Source organism: Felis catus, chromosome F1, assembly GCF_018350175.1.
Source record: "Felis catus isolate Fca126 chromosome F1, F.catus_Fca126_mat1.0, whole genome shotgun sequence".
NCBI lineage: Eukaryota > Metazoa > Chordata > Mammalia > Carnivora > Felidae > Felis > Felis catus.
In genome coordinates, this window is record NC_058384.1 from 10695392 (window position 1) to 10714609 (window position 19218).

The 19218-nt window shown below is 53.4% G+C and overlaps 2 protein-coding genes across 29 annotated transcripts in view; one reads left to right on the forward strand and one right to left on the reverse strand.

Annotated features, from left to right (window-relative positions):
- DCAF6 (DDB1 and CUL4 associated factor 6) overlaps positions 1-8922 on the forward strand; it is a 134107-nt gene extending 125185 nt beyond the window's left edge. For all 9 annotated transcript variants that reach the window (XM_003999156.6, XM_045049454.1, XM_045049455.1 and 6 more), the window contains 2 exons: positions 1205-1310; positions 8462-8922. In XM_003999156.6, coding sequence (XP_003999205.5) covers positions 1205-1310; positions 8462-8526 — 171 coding nt within the window. In that variant the 3' untranslated portion in view covers positions 8527-8922. The remainder of the gene's footprint in view (positions 1-1204; positions 1311-8461) is intronic.
- GPR161 (G protein-coupled receptor 161) overlaps positions 740-19218 on the reverse strand; it is a 79963-nt gene continuing 61484 nt past the window's right edge. For 11 of the 20 annotated variants that reach the window (XM_045049466.1, XM_045049467.1, XM_045049465.1 and 8 more), the window contains 2 exons: positions 18482-18601; positions 740-16674 (listed from right to left, as the gene is read on the reverse strand). In XM_045049466.1, coding sequence (XP_044905401.1) covers positions 16409-16674; positions 18482-18601 — 386 coding nt within the window. In that variant the 3' untranslated portion in view covers positions 740-16408. The remainder of the gene's footprint in view (positions 16675-18481; positions 18602-19218) is intronic. The other 9 variants (XR_006592134.1, XR_006592133.1, XR_006592132.1 and 6 more) reach the window with 9 other exon arrangements.

Below are 19218 nucleotides of genomic sequence, written 5' to 3' on the forward strand. Positions count from 1 at the left end.
AGAGAGAGAGCGCGCTAGCCGGGGAGGGCAGAGGGAGAGGGAGACACAGAATCCGAAGCAGGCTCCAGGCTCTGAGCTGTCCACACAGAGCCCAACGCAGGCCTTGAACCCACAAACTTGCGAGATCATGACCTGAGCCAAAGTCGGATGCCCAGCCGACTGAGCCACCCAGGCGCCCTCATGAATTTTAAAAAATAAACCTTCCCTCAGAGCTTTTAGGCTGGTGGGAAAGACAGACTTGTGAACAGTCAGCCAGAATGTAGGGAGGCACACACAGTGTTCTGGAAGCCTGTGACAAGGTGCAGAGGTGCTTATAAATGGGGTAGATGGGATGGGGGGGGGTCTTTGCAGAGGAAGTACAAATTGGACAGAGTTCACCAGGCAGACAGGGAGCTGAGGAGTACTTGAGATGAAGGATCAGCATGTTCCAAGGTGTCCTAAGGTAGGTAAATAACGAACCAGGGGTGAGTGGGTAAGAAAGCGGCTCCCTGGGGCAAGATTTTAAAGGGCCCCGGGGTGCCCCATGAGTTGAAAGTGTGTAAATCACTGGGGAACCATTGATGACATTAGCATCTTTCTCTTACTCTCCCGCTTTCCTTTCTTTCTTTTTTCCTTTGCCACACGCTTTGCGGTTCCCTCTTTCTTCTTCCCCCTTTGCTCATGACTGTATGGTAGATTCCTAGGTGTTTATGGGTAATCATTTAGTCCTGTTCTTGGTACTTAAGATACGATTCATTGGTAACTCTTAATCCAAAACTTTATTTTTCAAGATTACTTTGCCTCAGTCAAGGTAACGTTTTCTCCAGAGATCCAAATGACCCAGGGATAGTAATTTCACACCCCTCCCTCACTAAGAGCATCAGCTCTGTCGTAGGGGAAAATAATGAGCAGACACAAGGTAGGCTGCTCGGGGAAACAAGTTACAAGAAAAAATTCATTGAATTCTTGAATGTTTTAAGTAGCCTCAAAGTGTGACCTTTCTCTCTGCTGCCAGTTGAAAGAGTAGCGTTCGGTGATGTTACTCCCTCACTGCAAGTTAATTACCTGGCATCGAGTAGCCTTAGGGTGGAAATATACACGGCGTACATGGAAAGAATGAAGTAATTCCTCTTAGGACGTGCTAATTTTTTTACTGTTCTCCTAATCTTCATGGGAACGTATAGTTACTTCATTGCTTCTGACCTGGTTGTTTAACTTGCCCTAGGTTATAACTCGAAACGAACTCATGCTGGAGGAGACTAGAAACACCATCACAGTCCCAGCCTCTTTCATGTTGAGGATGTTGGCTTCACTGAATCATATCAGAGCTGGTAAGGACTGTCATTGTATTATTCAAACCATTGTTACATTTGAAAAACATGCTGTTATTTAAGATCTGCTTCAAAGTGATTTGTATAATTTCCTTTGACCACAAAACGAGGGCAATGTAATTCCTGAGCTAGGAGTTCTGTGAACCCTGGATCTTAGTACAGTAAACTTACTTCCTCATGAACCAAATTTATTGAAAAGCGTCCAAATGAAAAGACAGAGTCACTTAAAAACTTTTATCAGCTGTGCTTCTCTTCTCAGGGTGGAGGACCATACCATAAACCTTACGCCATGTTCTACAGTAAGGTACCCTTTCATGGTAGATGTGGTCAAAATTACTCCTAGCCGAGACAAAAATAAGTGTTACATGCTACTGTGAAGGTCGAAACAGATACCTCAGTATGGGTTTTTAAATACTCTTTGTTTTCGATGATAAACCGTGAGGTTCAATGCCAAAGAAACACAAAATCGTATATATTACAATTAATATTCAAGAAGGAAGTGAATATAATCAGTGTTCATAACAGTAGAAAAGATCCAGTGTCCATTGTAAACAAAGTACATTTATCAAGCGAGACAGCGTTTGTTGTTCTTCACTGATTTCACAAATTAAATGTCTTCATATGTTGGGTATTCCCTATTATTTAATAATAACAGCGGCCATCGTTTCTAGAGTACCTGTAATGTGTCAGGCACCATACTACTCATTTCACAGATGTTTCCCAGTGAGCTCCAACCCTCTAGAAAGTCGGTTATTTATTCGTAATAGCTCCCCCCAGCTCATACAGCTGATGAATGGTGAAGCCTAGGTGTGAAACTGAGTTCCATGCCCTTACTCCCCTTTGACCTAGAAAGTTCACTTGTAGGAATACGTTCAGATCAGAAATATGAGACGCAGCCCCCCGGGTGATCTGATCTCAAGCTTCTTTACAGGCTCGTTCGCAGTATTTTCTCCTTCTGGGTCCATTCCATCCACTCTGGCCCTTTTTGAATTTGGGGGCACGTCAAACTCTTTTCCACCTCAGGATCTTTATCATCATGCTGTCCCCCTCCCATCCTCACTCTTCGTTAGGATCATTTTGCTTATCCTTCAGGTCTTTGTAAGCGGTGGATTAAATATCACTTCCTCAGAGAGAGTAGGGACAAATATTCCAGGCAAAGTAAAGGGTATGTAGCATTTTTCGAAGTCCTGGAGGAGAAAGAGTGTGGAGCACATCTAAAGAATTGAAAGAAACTCATATGAGATGGGGAGAAAATCATGAAATTGTAAATATTAACTACTACCAGGAAAGAATGAGATTTTCAAATGGTCAAAACAAAAAATAAACGTGGAACGTAAACAGAAAATGTTAGTAGTCCAACCAAATATTTTTGCGGTAGCTTTTAGGCTCCTGTATTATCACATTAATGACTAAGATTTTTGATCCATTTTCGTCAGTAACAGTGAGTAACCCTTAAAATTCATCTAGATTTCAGACTTGAGAAGGCAGCTTTTCTAGAACATTTGCCAATTAGGATTCTTAAAACTTGCTTGTTCTGAAGAGTTTATCTGGCGAAGGGCTCTTCCTTAGTTTTTCTGTGGAAAACATTCTTCTCTGGTCTGTGCAGAATCTGTTTTGTACGGGTGCTCACGTGGTTCGTTCGCCAACAGCTACTACTGGCCTCCTTTGATTTGAGTGTTAGAGAAGACGTCTCATACTGTGAAGATTCCTTTGCTTCCGGTTCTTTTTGCCGTCAACCAAAAACACCTTCTAATTGGTTTAGTCAGCTCACCCTCTTGCTTCTCTTATGTAAAAGACTGGAAAGAAAGATGTTCCCGAGAGGTGTTTTTATCCTTAAGACATCAGGTTACTTGATGAGTCAGTTATTCCCCCCTTTCCTCTCCTTTGCTCCTTGTCTCCAGTTCTTGGAGTACCGTGAGCGTGTGCAGGTACTCAAGGAGAGTTAGTGATGGACGAGGATCAAGTAAGCCCAGGCTAGCTCCAGAATAGTCCAGCCCCTCCATTACTCCACAAGGCTTCCTGGGAGGCCCAGGGAACAGGTACTGGGCGGCCTCTTCCTGGCCGAGCTGTGATCTTCAGCGAAGGCTGCACTTCAGATCCCCGGTGCGGCTTTGTCAACTACAAATACTTGGGTCCTACCCCTTGAAGATTCTTACTCATTTGATCTGAATAGGGTTTGAGCTTCTGCATTTTCAAAACAGCATGCAGAATCATTCCCATGAGGACAGCAGTAAAGACTGTGGTGTCTGAATGTGGTGTATGCTTCGGATGGGGGCCCCCAAATGTGGGGCAACGATCGGGTAGAGGGGTGGGGGGGAACTCACCTGAGGCGGAACAAAGGAGATAGAGGTTTACTGAATAGGCGGCTGGGGAGCGGGGGCAGGCAGGCACAGAAGCTGTCTGCAAGGAGGCAGTGGGTGGAGGCTGTTTTTAAAGGAGATGAGGAGGTGTGGCTGCCGTGGAATTTTCCCTTTATTGGTAGCTGTGCCTGGTTGTAAGGAGCCCGTGGGTCACTTAGGGCCTCTGGCTATTTTGAGGTGGGTCGCCTGGTGGGCCTGTCTGTATCCAGCCGGGTGGTCGCTGTGGGCCCCTTAAACAGTCCGTTGCTCGAGCCTGTTTGCCTAAAAGCGGCCTCTACAAAGACTTCTAGTGCGGGCCAGCCACTTCTTGAGACGTAAAGGCAGTTCTGAGACCCCTGGAAGTTTTGATAGACTTTGGAGAGATGGGAATTGTGTGTTTGGACCACTCTAACCCCTTCTAGAATGTCTCAGTATCTGGTTATTTACTCCTCTCCTTAAAATGTGCCTCTCATGTTCTCAGGACAGAGTCCAGATGTGTTAGCATGACTTAGGAAACCCAGAAGCATCACTTGACATACTTCCCTTCATACCTCTGGGCCTTGGCCCACGGAGCTCTAGGTGGCCATGGTGCCCTCCGTGGTTGGTGCCAGAGCCCGACCTCGACTGAGCTCACGGCACTTACCAAGTCCTATGCACAGGTTCACTGCGTCAGCAGTTGTGACTTTACTTCGGAATATAGCCATATTCACCTACTCTTGGTCTCCCTGCTCCCACCCCCGCCTTCACACAGTCTGATTTCCATAGGGTGGCCAGAGGGATCTTTTTCAAAACGTGGGTCAGCAAATTTTTTCTTGAAATGGCAAAATAGTAACTATTTTAGACTTTGTGGGTCACTTGGTGTCTGCTGTAGCTACTCATCTCTGATGTGGTCATGTAAAAGTGGCCACACGTAATCTGTAGGTGAATGGGCGTGGCTCTGTTTTAATAAAAGTTTATTTGCAAAAACAGGCTATGGGCTGGATTTGCCCAAGTCAGTTTATTGGCCCCTTTTTTACATAAATTAGGCTCTGTCACCCCACTTAAAATTCTTGGGGGATCCCCGTTGCCCGTAAAATAAAGACTGGTCTGGGGCACCTGGGTGGCTCAGTCGGTTGAGTGTCCAGTTGCAGCTCGGGTGATGATCTCGTGGTTCGTGAGTTTGAGCCCCGCCTCGGGCTCTGTGATGACAGCTCAGAGCCTGGAGCCCGTTTCGGATTCTGTGTCTCCCTCTCTCTCTGCCCTTCCCCCACTTGCGCTCTCTCTCGCGCTCACTCGCTCTCTCAAAAATAAAGATTTTAAAAAATTTTTATTAAAAAAAAAAAAGACCTGGTCTGCCAGGTCCTACACGATCTAAACCTTGCCAGCCTCTGACTTCCAGTCGTTCCAGTCACCCCCGTAGCGCACTGCGTTTCAGCACGCCGGCCGGCCTCTTCTCTCCTCAGACTGATCAAGCTTATTAGCACATTTAGGACCTTTGCACTGACTGTTTCCTTTGCCTGAAGGACTCTGGCCCTGAACTGAACATACAGTTGAGCCCTCAGCTCCAGCGTCACCTCCTTAGAAAAGTCTCGGTAGACGCTTCACCCAACGTGACGTTGCTTCGTGTGCCTTCTCGCTCGTGCCCTGCCTCTCACTCACCCACTCTGTTCCTTGCCTATTTTCCTCAAGTACTTAGCCCAACTTTTCGTTACTGTATCTGCTGCCTTCTTACAGATTAAAGGGGGAAAATGTTGGTTGTCTTGTTTTCGATTTTTCCCCTTTCGGAAGTGGTCTCATTGAGAGCAGAGACCTAGTTTGTCTTATTCATAGCTGGATATTTAACTCCTAGAACAGCGCCTGGCACGTATTCGTTGTTCATCAAATGTCTGTTGAATAAATGAATGAATTTCTAGGGTCACATCTCTAACAGTAAGTCACATATTTATTCTTTTTCTTAGAAAAATAAATAATTTTGTGAAGGATGGTCTGGAGAACTGCACGGTATTTTTGTGCAACACAGGTTTCCTTCGGGGAATTGTTTTCCTCTCTATCTCTTCGTATTTCCCCGACCAAAAATAATTTCCTGAGGAAATATTCCTAACAAGAATAAAAAAGGCTTCCCACAAACATAAACCTTATTTACAAAAACAGTTTGGTACCGTTGCAGGATTTCTCACCTCAGTACCCAGGGTTCCTTGTCTCGCCGCTTCGAAGAACTCAGAGGCGACACAAAAGGAGCAGCAGGCCAAAGTTTACGGAGCGTAAGGGCAGGAAGGGAGAAGAGCATGGAAGCTCTCTTGACGGGGCACATTTGAAAGCGAATGCCCGGGACTGCAGGCAAGGGCCTTTGTCTGGAAGATTCTGGTCGCCTCTCCCTTCCCCGCCCCCTTGTTCCTTCTCAGGTCCTACCCTTACTGGCGGGACAGCTCTAGGTGCTGGGTCGTCCGTCCGTTCCTGGTTGACTCGGTTCCATCGTACGAGGAGTCATACTGTCCCTCCTGTAACACACGTTTTATGGTTTGCTTTTCTAGTTAGGTATTTTGATTGTCCAATTCCTGAGGGGCCCCTGAGGGGGAGCGGATGGCGTTTGTTACATTCCTAAGAGGGACCTTGTTTGTGCCTGCGGGGGTTGGCTGTAGTCAGACACTCCCAGCGCTGTTACGAAATACGTGGTCCTCCCCGCCCAGAGCCTCCGGGTCCTACCTAACCTGTCCCTCTCCGCCGTTTTATCCTGCCTTTTCCTATCACGGTATTGTCTGCGTTTAAAAACAGTGGATTTAGAAGCGATTCTTATTTTCAGTTTTCGTTTCAAGGAACAGGGTTTGTCAGGCCTCCCCGGTCTGTAACTGCCAACCAGAGGTCGGTGTAAACATTGAGCCGCGGTGCGGTTTCCCTGCCTCGGAGAGGTGGGACTTCACGAACAGAAGGTTTCTTTTATTCTTAGAAATTGGGCTTATGTTCTGAGAGAGGACTCTGCAGTGACTGTGATGGACTTGAAAAAAGAACCACCGTTCTGCCCTCTTCTCATTCCGGGAGTCACGGTCAGTCATTCGCTGGCCTATGCTAGACACTTGGCCCTCGCTTGACTCTGCGGCTTGCTCTGGACTCTGCAGAAGTCTGTTGTCTGCAGTAAACTCCCTGAGTTAAAGACTGTGACAATTCTCGTTGACCCTCCGTTTCCCCATCTTCACGCATAGTGTGACGAGCGAAAGGAATGTGGGTAAGAACCGGCGCACTTTGAAACAGGCGGACACTCCTTCCTCGTGCTTCCAGTGGGACAGGAATAGGTTTGTTGAATATAGTCAGCCGTGTCCAGGATTCCCACTCACGGCAATCTACCGAGGCAGATAGCGACTTCGTGTTTCGCTCCCTCGTGAAAGCGTATCACAATATAAAGATTATAATCTCTTTAATACTAACATTCGTTAGTACTGACCAGAAATTCTTCCACTGTGCTTGGATTCCTTAGTGGTTGATATATGAAGGTCAATCCAAACCTTATTTTGGTTCATTTATTTTGCAAATGTGTATGGAACACGTACTATATAATAATAATAATAGCTAAAACTTGTGTGGTTCAGATTATAGATCATATACATCATCTCATTAGTTTGATTTCAAAATGGAGTCAGCATAGAGGGGATTTAGTCTCATTCACTTGGACAGAAAGCACACAGTCCCTCTGTACACTGCTCTTGGTGGTGTTGACCTAGGACCCAGTGACCCAGTGGGAGAGTTGACGCCTCTGGAGGTCCTAAGTAAAAGCTCAGGCTTCAGTCTTCTTGCTGTTGACAGCCGGGACTGAAGCTCTCCCCCACGTCTGATCTCCGTGTTTTCCACTCTGCCCTGGGGGAGTGTTCCTGTGACAGAATGGGCTCCATGCTAGCGGTGACAGGGGCTTTTCAAGTGGCCTTCTTCACATAACCTAACGTAACGTATCCTAGTAAAACCTATATGCGTGGATTGCTGTACCAGGCTCTGAGGACAGAAGAAAAAAGAAAAAGTTCCTACCCTCCCAGGAGCTCAGAGCCCTTCAAGTCTAGTCTGTAAGACACACACGACCTGTCTCCGCAGTTAGGTCATCTTTATACGGGACACACGGGAGAGTCTGGAATGTAGAGGCAGGAGTTCCTCATTCTGCAAGTGGGGGGTTGGAAAAGTCCCAGAAACGTTTCACACGGGATAACGGTCGCACTGAGTGGGTGCGCAGAAGCTTTACGGCTGCAGGACGGGGCGAGGGTCCCAAGCAGAGGAGCAAGACGCGCAAACCGTGACGGTCGGGGACAGCGGGCCGTGTCACGTGCCAGTTCACCATCCCGTATTCCCTCGAGGGCAGAGACCGCGGGTCTGTTTTGGTCACCATTGTATCCTTAGCACGACGCCTGGAACATAGCAGATATTTAACTGAAAAAATGTTTTTTATCAACAGAATACACAGATCCTTAGGAATGTTCCCCGGGTTCCCCCACAGCCCCCCTCGGTCAACTGGTGTCACGAGACACCTCCTTAGGCTCCTGGACTCCAAGGAACACGATCTGAAAAACTCCGCAGTAGACCGGGATATATCCGGATCCTTAGGGTTTTTCTTTTTAATTTGTATTACGGTTAGAATTACATGCATATTCAAAGGTATAGTGCTGTTTCCCGGACTCTCTTATTTGCTTCTAGCGGCAAAAAATAGCTTCCCTACACACGGAGGTGAACTGATGTTTACACGATGATATGGTCAGATGTATACATTTTCTTCGGTTTCAAATAGAAGCTATTGAAAATTATCTTAATCGTAATTCTAACAGTGTTTCTTTTTGTGCGTCTCCTCTGTGTGTTTTCCAGACCGGCTGGAGGGTGACCGATCAGAAGGTTCTGGTCAGGAGAATGAAAATGAGGATGAGGAATAACCAGCTCTTATTGGCAAGCACTTAGATGGTCTGAAATTTGTATAAGACATTGATTATATTTTCTCTTTACGGAGCTTTAGTGCAATTCTAAGGTTATGGTGTTTTGGAGTTTCTCCCTTTTTTGGGGATAACCTGACATTGGTTTGGAATGACTGTGTGCATGAATTTGGGAGAGCGTGTAAAACAAAACTGGCAAAATGTTTTTAAAACTTTTTGCCATGTATGAGGAGTGCTAGAAAATGCAAAGTGCAATATTTTCCCTAACCTTCGGATAGGAGAGCTTGGGTCAACGTGGAGAGTAATTTTCATTATAGTGAAAATGTTGGTTCAGATAAATTTCTACACTTGCCATTTGCATGTTTGTTGCTTTCTAATAAAAGAAGTTGGTTGTTTTAAGATGTCCTGAATTTGACTTTTCATTGAATGCCTTACTACCCCGACCCACATTCTCCAGTCTTCTCTATAACATAAGGCTCTTTCTCTATTCTTTTCTAGATCTGATAACCTTTTCTGTTGTGACTTCTGTGTGCTAGAATCACATAGAGGAGCTTTTCTCATTTCTCCTTCCAGAGCACGTTACCTTCACCTCTAATCTCCATCTTTCATGGTTCGTGATCCCTCTTCACCCAAGTACAGGAGTTAGGCTGCCGGCAACAGGCCCAGAGCATCACGGGTAGCTCACGTGACGGACCAGCGCAAGCTCGTTCCGAAAGCGCTGGCCCCCCGGCTTCCTCTCTCCAACTTCTCGGTTTCAGCCACGAGCTGTCGACCGTCCAGTCTTGTAATTCTGGGTCCCCCTCAACTCTGGTGTCCAACTCCACCCCCCCCTTAGGCCGTCTCCACCCAGGCCTGCACCTTCTGAGCCGAAACCACCCCTGCAGAGGCCACCCTGCTGTCATCCTCCCTCCTCTCCCCTTCGTGCCACTTCCTCCGGCTGGGCCACGAATGGACTCACGGGTGTAGCGGGCGAAGCACCCTCTCCCTCGCGGCGACCAGGCATCGCCCCTTCGCCCGGCGGCAGAAGATGGCGGGAAGCCCAGGGACACCGACCAAGAGAAGGCAGACTGGCTTTTTGGACGGAAGAAAAGTAACTCTTCTGCTGGCTCAGCAACTTCAGGTAGACTTCAACATCTAGCTCTTGCCCTGGACGGGACAGACACGTTCTCACGTCAGGAGATGTGGCGAATAGTAAAGGGAAAAGGAATCCGAGCTGTAGCCGAACAGGACAATTGCATGATTTCTGGGAAGTACAAAGGTCTTCGCTTCTGATTCCCAATTACTTGTGTGACCTGTTTAAGCCATCTGACTTCTCTGGGCGGGCCTCCTCCTCCGTAAGATGGATGTATTCCTATTGTACCACCTGTGTCCCAGGGGCTGTGTGGGGACCACACGAAACCACGGAGGTTGAAGGGCTTGACAGAACTGAAGTGACTACCACAAGCACAAAAACCCACGTCGTTCCTTGCACTGTAACGAAACCGTGCCGGATATGCTCTAGAGAGGTGCTGCAAGGCTCACGGGGCAGAGGCTACTAGAAGGCTCGAGGGGGAGGTCAAGGAAGCTCTTTGGCTGGAAGAGCATAGAAGAAAATCAAGGGCTGCCTGGGTGTCTCAGTCAGTTGAGCAACCGACCCTTGACTTCAGCTCAGGTCATGACCCAGGGTCATGGGATCGAGCCCCTCGTTGGGCTCCGTACCAAGCGTGGAACCTGCGTAAGATCCTCTCTCTTTCCCTCTCCCTCTCTCTATAAGATTTAAAAAAATGAAAATAAAATCGCAATTGTCCGCTCTGGCACAGACTGTCGGTAGGAGGGGAGCCTGGGGGGTGGGCAGGGGGCATATGGGAACTCTGAACTTCCTGTTCACTTGTGCTAGGAACCTTCAAACTTTTTAAATGTAACAGTACTTGTCAAAGGAGTTATCCCCCCACCCTGTTAAATTCTGCAGCATCTGGTACCTTATGTTACAAAGGAGCAGGTGGGCCAGACCAGCAGGCAAGGAGGCAGCGAAGAGAAAACATTCTGCGGAGGCACAGGGGACACCTCCGTGGTCACTTCCATGACTCACTGCATGTTGGGGACCCGGACCGCAGGGCCCACGTGCTGCTCCGACACAGGATTAAGGCTGCGGTGGTGGCAGGTGAGGGAGCTGGGCGAAGGTGCCTGGGGGTTGCTGAGTCTCAGTGGCAACCTGCCAGCCGCCCCTGACTCTGGTTACGGGACAGGCTTAGAGACGGCGCATGGCCGTTCGTCAAACCTCCTTTAAGAACCCTGCACTGGGGCTTCCGGCCGGCTCGGTCAGTAGAGCACGTGACTCTTGACCTTGGGATTTTGAGTCTGAGCCCCACGTCGGGTGTAGAGACGACGTCTTGAAGAATTTATGAAAAGCACACGGAGGGATGCAGCAAGGTGACTGTGGGGTGTCGACGCCTCCTAATCCTACGGCAGTTGGCGCCTTCCTGCGCGGTCTCCTTCCTCTCGTGAGCCCCGGGGAGGGAGGCTGCGGACAGGGGTGTGGCTGCACACAGTAGGTAACGGTGGAGGCTCTCAGAAAGTCCCCGGCCCCAGAAGTCCAAGTACAGATCCACGGTCTCCACAGACACGTACCGAAACGGATATTTAACCAACTGGGTAAACAAAGCTACTCTAAATCTACTTTTACTTGTTTATAAATATTGTGATTTATAAGAACCCTAAACGTTTTTCTTACCTTAAAAAAAAAAAAATCATCCCAAAACTTCAAGTGCAATTTATTTCAGGACTAGCTTTGTTTTTTGTTTTGCTCTGAAGGTCTTTAACAAGTTTTGCATCCGGGGGTCCGTTATCAGAACACGGCGCAGCTCCGCCTCCTAGAACACACACACCTCACAGAGGGACAGACCTGTTTCCAGGCAAACCCGCTCTTTCCACCACACTCTGTGGCCACGCAGGCCCAGGCTGCCCATCCTCCGCGGGGCTGTCTTCATCGGGAGTGGCCACTTGCCCGGGACTTGGGATATTTCAGAATGGTGGTGTGAAAAGGAAAAACAAATGTCTTCGAATTCCTAAGCTATTAATACTATTCAGGAAAATTCTGAGGGAAATGAATGCAGCTTTGCATATTATGTTCTAGAAATATCATTAAGCAAAACTGTGCTCTTAGTAACCTTATGCAGACTTGAGTTTGTGCTTTGAAATCTCTCGAATGAACCCACTTTCCTTGGGTCGCAGGTTTTTTTAGGTCTGGCGAGCCGGTATTCCAGGCTCCCAAACTCCTCGGTTTACAATGGTTTCTACCTTCTAAGGGCAGCTGGCCTAGTCTGATAACGAGGACTTTTACTTTCTCCCCCCACCTCACCTCACGCCTCCCCCCCCCAACCTCCTCCAGCTGCAAAGCTGGCTCCTTCGCTCAGCGACATGGCCAAGACCTGGCGTTTGACCCAGACTCTGGCTTAATGCACTCTGGGACCTCGGACAATTCCTAGGCTTCCCTAGGGCTCCCTGGATTCTGTGTTCCCTCTCCCCAACCCAGAAGGGGGGGGTCAGACTCTGTCCCCTCTTGTAGTCACATACGACAGCCACTGTCCTTTACTTCAGGGTGAGGTTCCTTCTGTCTCCCACGGGATTCCCCTGGGGTCCTGGATCCACTGTGCATAGTAGCACGGACTCCTGTCCCTGGGCCACCTCTCCCATCAGGGACTGAGAGGACCAAAGATCCTGTGAGCCCAAGACCCATGGCCAAGCAGTCACTGTCACTGCAAGACAGAGCTGTCCTTAGCGCCCAGGTCACGACTCAAGCTGTAAGGGAGGTCAAGGCTGGGCTTGTGCTGTGGTTCGGGACTCTGCAACAGAAAAGCTCACTTTGCTCCTTTCAGACTCGAGTTCCAGATGCTACCTGCCTCTCTCTCCTCCCTCCTGTCCATTGCCTTCCCCTTCCTCACCGCGTGTCTCTTCCCAGAAGACCCTCCTGTGCTATATACACAACATGATTCCCACAGAAGCAGCCCCCAGCACCTCCCGCCTAGGATCACAGTTGCCAAGATTCTCACTTCCTGTCCCGGAGAAGCCCCTGTAAAACCGGCCTAACGCACCCACCCACGGTCACTGGGACGTCACCCACGGTCACTGGGACGTCACCATAGGGCTCGGCACCAGCCACGCCCGGTCCCGCGCAGGGCGCTTCAATCCACACCGTCACCTGGGAGGGGACCCACCTGGAATCCGCGTCCCCCCAGAGAAGTATCACAACTGCGACGTGGAAAGACCGAAGGGCCTAACAACGCCCGCTCGCGAGCGGCAGCGGGGGCTCGGCCCCCTGGACGCGGCACACACCAGAGCCTCAGCCGGGCGCCTCCGCAGCGCCGGCTCAGCAGCTCGACGGGCGACGGGGCGCGCCCACGCGTGTCACCCACCGGCTACGCGCCGGTGCCCCGCCTCACCCTTCGGCAGCCACGTCCCCCTCCCGGGGCCTCGGACGGGAGGCAGCCGGGCTCAAGGCCGACCACCATCACGAGCACGCCCTGCGGTCCGTCCGGAGACGGATCTCGAAGGCGCAAGCATCTCAGGGCCACGCCGTCAGGATGGACACGTGCTCGCGGGTGAAGTGCGAGCGGACTTACAAGATCTCCCCGTATCAAAGCACGTCTCCTCCCTCTTCGGCCCCACCCGAAGGCCATGGCCGATACGAATGCAGAGTCAGTCTCGCGGTGGCGCAGGTCCATGCAGACTACTTGGCAGCCCCGGGCATGAGGACCGAGAACAAGCGCCGGGGGCCCTGGTCTTACAGCCGCGAGCCCACCTCCCCTGCACGACCGGGTAACGTTGGGTAACATACACAGCGGAGCAGAGCAGGATCCGCCCCGGGAGGGCCTACCGGGGAAGCAGGGGGCCTTGAAGGCCGAGGGCGGCAGGGGACGAAGCGTTCTGGAGCACCGGCTCTGCTGGAAGCAGACGAGCCTTCAGCTTTGCCCTTCGGGTTTTCGAGAACTGCGGGCGGCATCACAGCCACGCTGCTGCCACCTAGTGGCCAGGGCCCCAAGCGCCTGAGCTCCAGTGCCTCTGGCCGGGGGAGCGGCCCAGGTGTGCCCTGTAGCGTGCGCCACCAGAGCCCCCAGACCTGGCGTCCCCAGCACAGCGCAGGGACCCAGTCAAATGACAATCTCGATGAAAGCGGCAGAGATGGACAACAGCCTTAAACGGGAAGACATGGGAGCGAGGTTTTTAAGCAACTGTGTGCCCAAATGTCCACCCTGCCACTGTCCCTATGGTCCCCTAGGAAGGTCTCAAGCTGCCACCACACAGCAGTATGACGCCGACAGGCCCGGGGGGAGTGGGGACAGCTGGGGTTTTGACCTTCTGCACCGAGAACCGGTGTCCTCCAAAATGCCTCTCGGAAACTCCAGACGTGTGCAAATTGTGGACTTTTCCTCTCCACGCCCACCTCTTTCCTCACCGGCTCTCGCTCTCACTCAGGCTGGATCCAAGCAGATCTGGATCCCCGAATATGCAAAATACGGTTCTAGCTGCCACGCGTCCTCTGAGGTCGTCACCTACCTCACGGAGCCATCCCCAGCTGCCCTACCCGGAAATATCCACCTCACTCCGGTGAACGAATAAGTACTTGACTTTGCCATTATCTTCGGTATCACCCGAGTCTCTCCCTGTATTATAACGAGTGAAGGAAGACACTTTAAAGGCACCGCCCAGAGGCCAGCCTGGTGCTTTGCACACAGTAGGTACGCAGTGCCTAGGAGTGTCAACAGAAAAAAGGGAAACAGACGCTGTAAAGCCAGGCGCAGGTGAAACCCTAGCAAATCGCAGCCAGTCTGGGATCCGCCAGCAGGGACTTGGGGTCCCAAGACTCTTCCCTTAGAGCCCAGCCGAGCCCAGCCGAGCGCAGCCCAGGGGAAGCGCTCTTCAACCCCTGGGTTCCAAGCCGGCATGCTGCTCTCAAAACGGCCTCGTGGGCAAGCCATCCCAGGTTATTCCGTGCACACTGGTTTCTCGGGAACACGGTCCCCTTACTAGACAAGCGTGGGAAAAAAGACACGCAGAAAACGTAAGAGGCCCTAAGATTCAGGAATGACGCCCAGTAGTGGGAGCAGAGTCCGTGTGACCTGCACGTCTGGGCAGATCCCACAGGCGTATGTGCCCTCCGCTCCTCTGGAAAAGCCACCTGCTCCTTCCCACCCCATCCAGAACCTAGACTGGTGCCCGGCACCCTGCTGACCCGGAGCACTGCCGATGGGCTCGGTCACCAGGAAGGCAGCGAGCCCTCACCTCGGGAGAGGGCTTTAGGAACCCCCAGCGCAGCCAAAGGACGATGCGTCACCAGGAGCTGGCTAGGCCCCCGAAGAAAACACCACAACGGAGTGCGCTTCCTGGGGCGGCTGGATCTCCGCGAATCTGCCCCCTGCGGCCCGCCTAGAATTGCGAGGGCGGGGAAAGTCTGGCGCTCGGCTGATGACCCAGGCGGTTCGACGGGCTCTCTCCCGGCCCACAGCACTACTGCAAGCCCACACGTCAACGAATGTCCCAAAGCCCACACGTCAACGAATGTCCCAGATCGAAGGGGGAGGCGGGCGCGCTCTAACCAGACGAATCACATTCCCGAGGCTCCCCTTCCACCTCTTCCTCCGCCTACACCTGGGTGGTCGCTCAGGACCCTGCTCGAAACAGGTCTGACGAGCCCACACACCAAGCCCGCCCCACAGGGCTTCATACACCCATCAGAAACCATCTGGAAAGATGTGCCTGCGCCCATGGGAGGGTCCACTCCCTCCCCCCCCCCCCGCCCCCCTCTCTAACCTACAGATAGAGAACCTCAAAGATCACAGCTGGAAATGACCTTGGAGACCATTCAAATCCCACTTCCGGCCCCCTTTATCCCACTTTCCGGATGGACGGCTTCGAGGGGCGACAGGAAGTCCCAGATGGTAGCAGCGGGGGAGCTGGGCCAGGAGCACAGGTGCAGCGACGTCTGCACTCCATCCTGCCTCACGCCCCGGGGCCAGGGGACCAGCAGCCGTTGCATGGGGGGGTGGGGGAGGGGACTGTCCCTGTGCAGCTGGAAGCTGCAATTCTGACTGGTCGCGGGGCCACCACAGCCTGTCAGAGGAGGCTGTCCTGTGTGACACCTGGGCACCACAGCCCCATTCCTGCTTGGGAGGAGCATGGCCTGTCCTAACCGAACGCATTTTTGTTTTAAATTCTGGAAATGAAACATCTGGCACCTGCTCCTTCCTCGTGGCTTTGACAGTGGTTTTTCCCTTCTTTTGAAAGAATCAGTCAATAGAGAGGCGGGCAGAACGGCCCCCATTCTCAGCAACAGCAGCCTCAGGCCTGCTGCTTCCGCCCCGGGGCGGAGGGGGGGGGGGGGCCTGTGGATCGTCCCTACTGGCACCAGCAGGTGGCTCCATGCGGACTGCAAGGTCACGACCGGGATGGAAGTGTGGGAACTCCCATCTGACCGGCCCTGCTCCAGGGTCTCCTCTGGGGACCATTCAGTGCAGAACCCCAGTCCCACGGGGGCCGCATCAACCACGTAGACGCCGGGGGCTGGTCTCGCGTGGTCAGGACGTGCTGTCCCCCGAAGCGCGCTGGGAAGGGCTCACCGCCTGAGATCCCTGCCGGGCGCCCGGGTCAGGAAGAGGGAGTCAGCCACCTGGTGGTTTCCTTCCCAGCCCTGGTCTCTAGTCCCTTCTGCGCCCCACCTGCCGGAAAGTCCTGGCCACACCTCCGTCCGCTTTCCTTCGTGCCTCGGACGCCGCTGGTCCCATCGCCAGGACCTCCAAGGAGCCCACGCGCGGCCTCACGAGACACGCCGTTCGGTGTTTCCTGCTGGCCACACCTCAGGTGTTCTGTCCCCGGGCGACGCCCCGCGGGACAGACGGTCCACCCCGGGCTCTCATCTCTGTTCCGCAGCCAAAACGTTCCCTTCTTCGATGCTCTGCAGCTGCAGCCTCTGACTCGCCGGAGTCCTGCTGCCTCGGCGGCCCCCGAAGCCGGCCCCCGGGACGGTCCGCGCGGCCGCCAGGACCCCCGGCAAAGCCTCCTCCCCGAACAGGTTGATTTTGGCTTCGGCCTCGATGACCCTGGCCAAGCTGGCTGCGTAACTGTCCAGGGACTCGTGCACTTCGGCTTTCACGTGCAAAATAGGGTTCCTGGCAGCATCTGAGGGAGAAGCAGAGACACGGTTAGCGGAGGGCTGGGACCGAGGGCTAGCGGGAATATTCCGGCTGACGCCTCACCGCCGAGGGGGTTGAGGGCGTAGTTTTTGCGGTCAGATCCCCCGGGGCCGAAATCCTCGACTCCCCATTTACTAGCAGGGGACGCCTGGAAGTATCCCAACCGACGCTTCCCCATCTGGAGCGAGAAGGCCCCGGCGCTCCGCTCCAGAAGGTTTCTGCGATCCGTAAACAGGTCCTTCTGAGATGTTCGGGTCTGGCCCGGAAGAAAGGCTTGATAAATACTCCCGGGTGAGGGTATTCAAGATTCTCCATCTCTCAACGAGTTCTCTGGTGTTCCAGCTCCCGAGAACCACACTGTCTACGCTACAAACTTCCACGATCCTGAGCGTGGGCTCTCTCCCGGCCACACAGGCTCAGACCTGCCAGAGCCTTCGGGTCGGAAGGAACACAGAGGTCCGCGCGCCCCACCCAGGATCAGGACCCCCGACAACTAAAAACAGAGAGAGGTGAGTCTGCAACGTCACGCCCAGCGCCTCTCATCGCCACTGCCCTCACTGCCAGCTTTCCCGACGGCGTGTCTCCTACCCCTCACGTTCTTCTGGAGAGGAGGCAACGTCCACCCATCACCCCGTCTCAGGGAGTCTGCAGCCGGACACAAGAATGAAGCAAAGAGTGGGGGGGGCACACGTCGCCTCTCCCTGCCCCTCTCACTTGCGACCCGAGGGCGGCCCTGTTCCTCCCTGCCGGCAGACAGGCCCTCAGAACCGCCATCCCCACTAAGTGGGTCTGAAGGGGCCAGACTGGCCCCCGTGGGCTGGGCGGTCTGGGGGGGGGCGGGGAGTCCTTCATGCTTTGGTTCCGGGCTAATATATCACAGAGCCCATGAGGCTGCAGGCCGTCCTCTGTTCCTGAGTCTACTCTACCGGCAGAGTGGCCGATCTGCCTCCTGAGCTCTGCGACCGCCCCAGTCGGGCAGGAGTCAGGGAGGGGGGCAGGAGAAGAGGTGGGATTCCCTACGATCCTAAAGCTCTGACGGGACCCACGTCGACGGCCAGAGTCCGCTGTCCCGATCCCCTGACTCTCCCACATCCCCACCCGGTGGTTCTGGCGGCCGCCCTCACGTGCGGGGATCCAGAGGACAGGGTCTTACGTCGCGGGCGGTCTGGATGGTCCCCTGTCGCTCTTCTAACACGCTTGTCCGGACGGGAAACCAGACCCTACGTCCCAGAGGCGACAAGGACACGCAGGAGACGAAATGCGGGAGCCCACTCCCCTCACAGGCTCACACGCCCTCATCGACTCCAGGGACGACAGATGGTCGAGGCGACAGCCTCTGCTCAGGGGGGAGCACTCGTGGCGCCACTGCTTCCATTTTCCCCGTGAGGAAGCGGAGGCTCAGAGAGGGCAAGTTCAGATTTATACCCACACCGCGTCCGCAAAGGGGACAGACTGTGGAGGGCTCAGAAAGTTTTCTCCAGTCCGGCGGCTTCCCGAGGAGATGGGAATCAGGATGGGGCCTGTGCGTGCGCGTGCGCATCTATCTAGAGTCCGACAGCCCCACCTTCCCAGCCCGGGGGCCGCGTGCCCCAACAAGGGGAGGCCCGGGGACAAGTGAGGCCGGCAGGGTCGGGAGCGGTCACGGTGGCCGGCACAGCGGGGAGCCCTGGAACGCTGGGGGTGCGAGCAGGGCTGAGCCAAGGAATCTTCCCCGGATCCTTTCCCTCCGCTGCCCCCCCCCCACCGCCCCGCCCCGCCTCGGGCCGTCCCAAAGCAGTGAGCCACAGACCAACCTTTCATTTGTTCCACTTCATCCTCAAATGTCACCGAGCTCCTCCTCTTGGGGGGGCAAGTACAGTGGGAGGGAGGGTTGTCATCCGACGTGTAGTCCTCAAGCAGCATCACATCTGTCCCTGAAACCAAGGGCGGATTGTGCACACGGAACCAGGGGTGCGAGGTCCTCCTCGCCGCCTCCTTCTCTACCTCTCTCGCCTCCTCGTCCCCACATATTCAATCCCACCAACAGGTGTGACCATGGCCCCACAGCATGTGCAGGTGCCCGAGGGACACCGTGTGCATGGTGTCATCCCGGGGAGTCTGCAGCAGGCCCGTGGGGCTGCCCCCCCCCACACACACACAGTGTGAAGTCGGCCGGGCCTGGGAGGGAGGGGCGGGGGCAGGGCTCAGTGCGGGGCAGGCCCTCGGAGCTCTGTGTTCTGAGGATCCTTCTTACGGTCTGAATTCCTGTCACTGTTAAAATATGTTGTGCTAAATCAACATTTCAAACCGGAAAAGGTAGAGTTCTTTGAGGATCAAAAAAGAATTGAAAAATTTACCCCCTAAAAGAGCGGGGAAACAAAGGCAGGGAGGCAGGGGGTCATACTAGAGAGGGCTGGGCTGAGCCGGGACCCTGGCCTGACACCGTCCCCAGCCTCGTTCCATCCCGGTCTCCAGCTTTCAATCCTTCAAGGCCTCAGTGCTGGGGAAACGAGGGAGACAGGGCAGCCCCGGGGTCCTCTTGCTGTTTCAG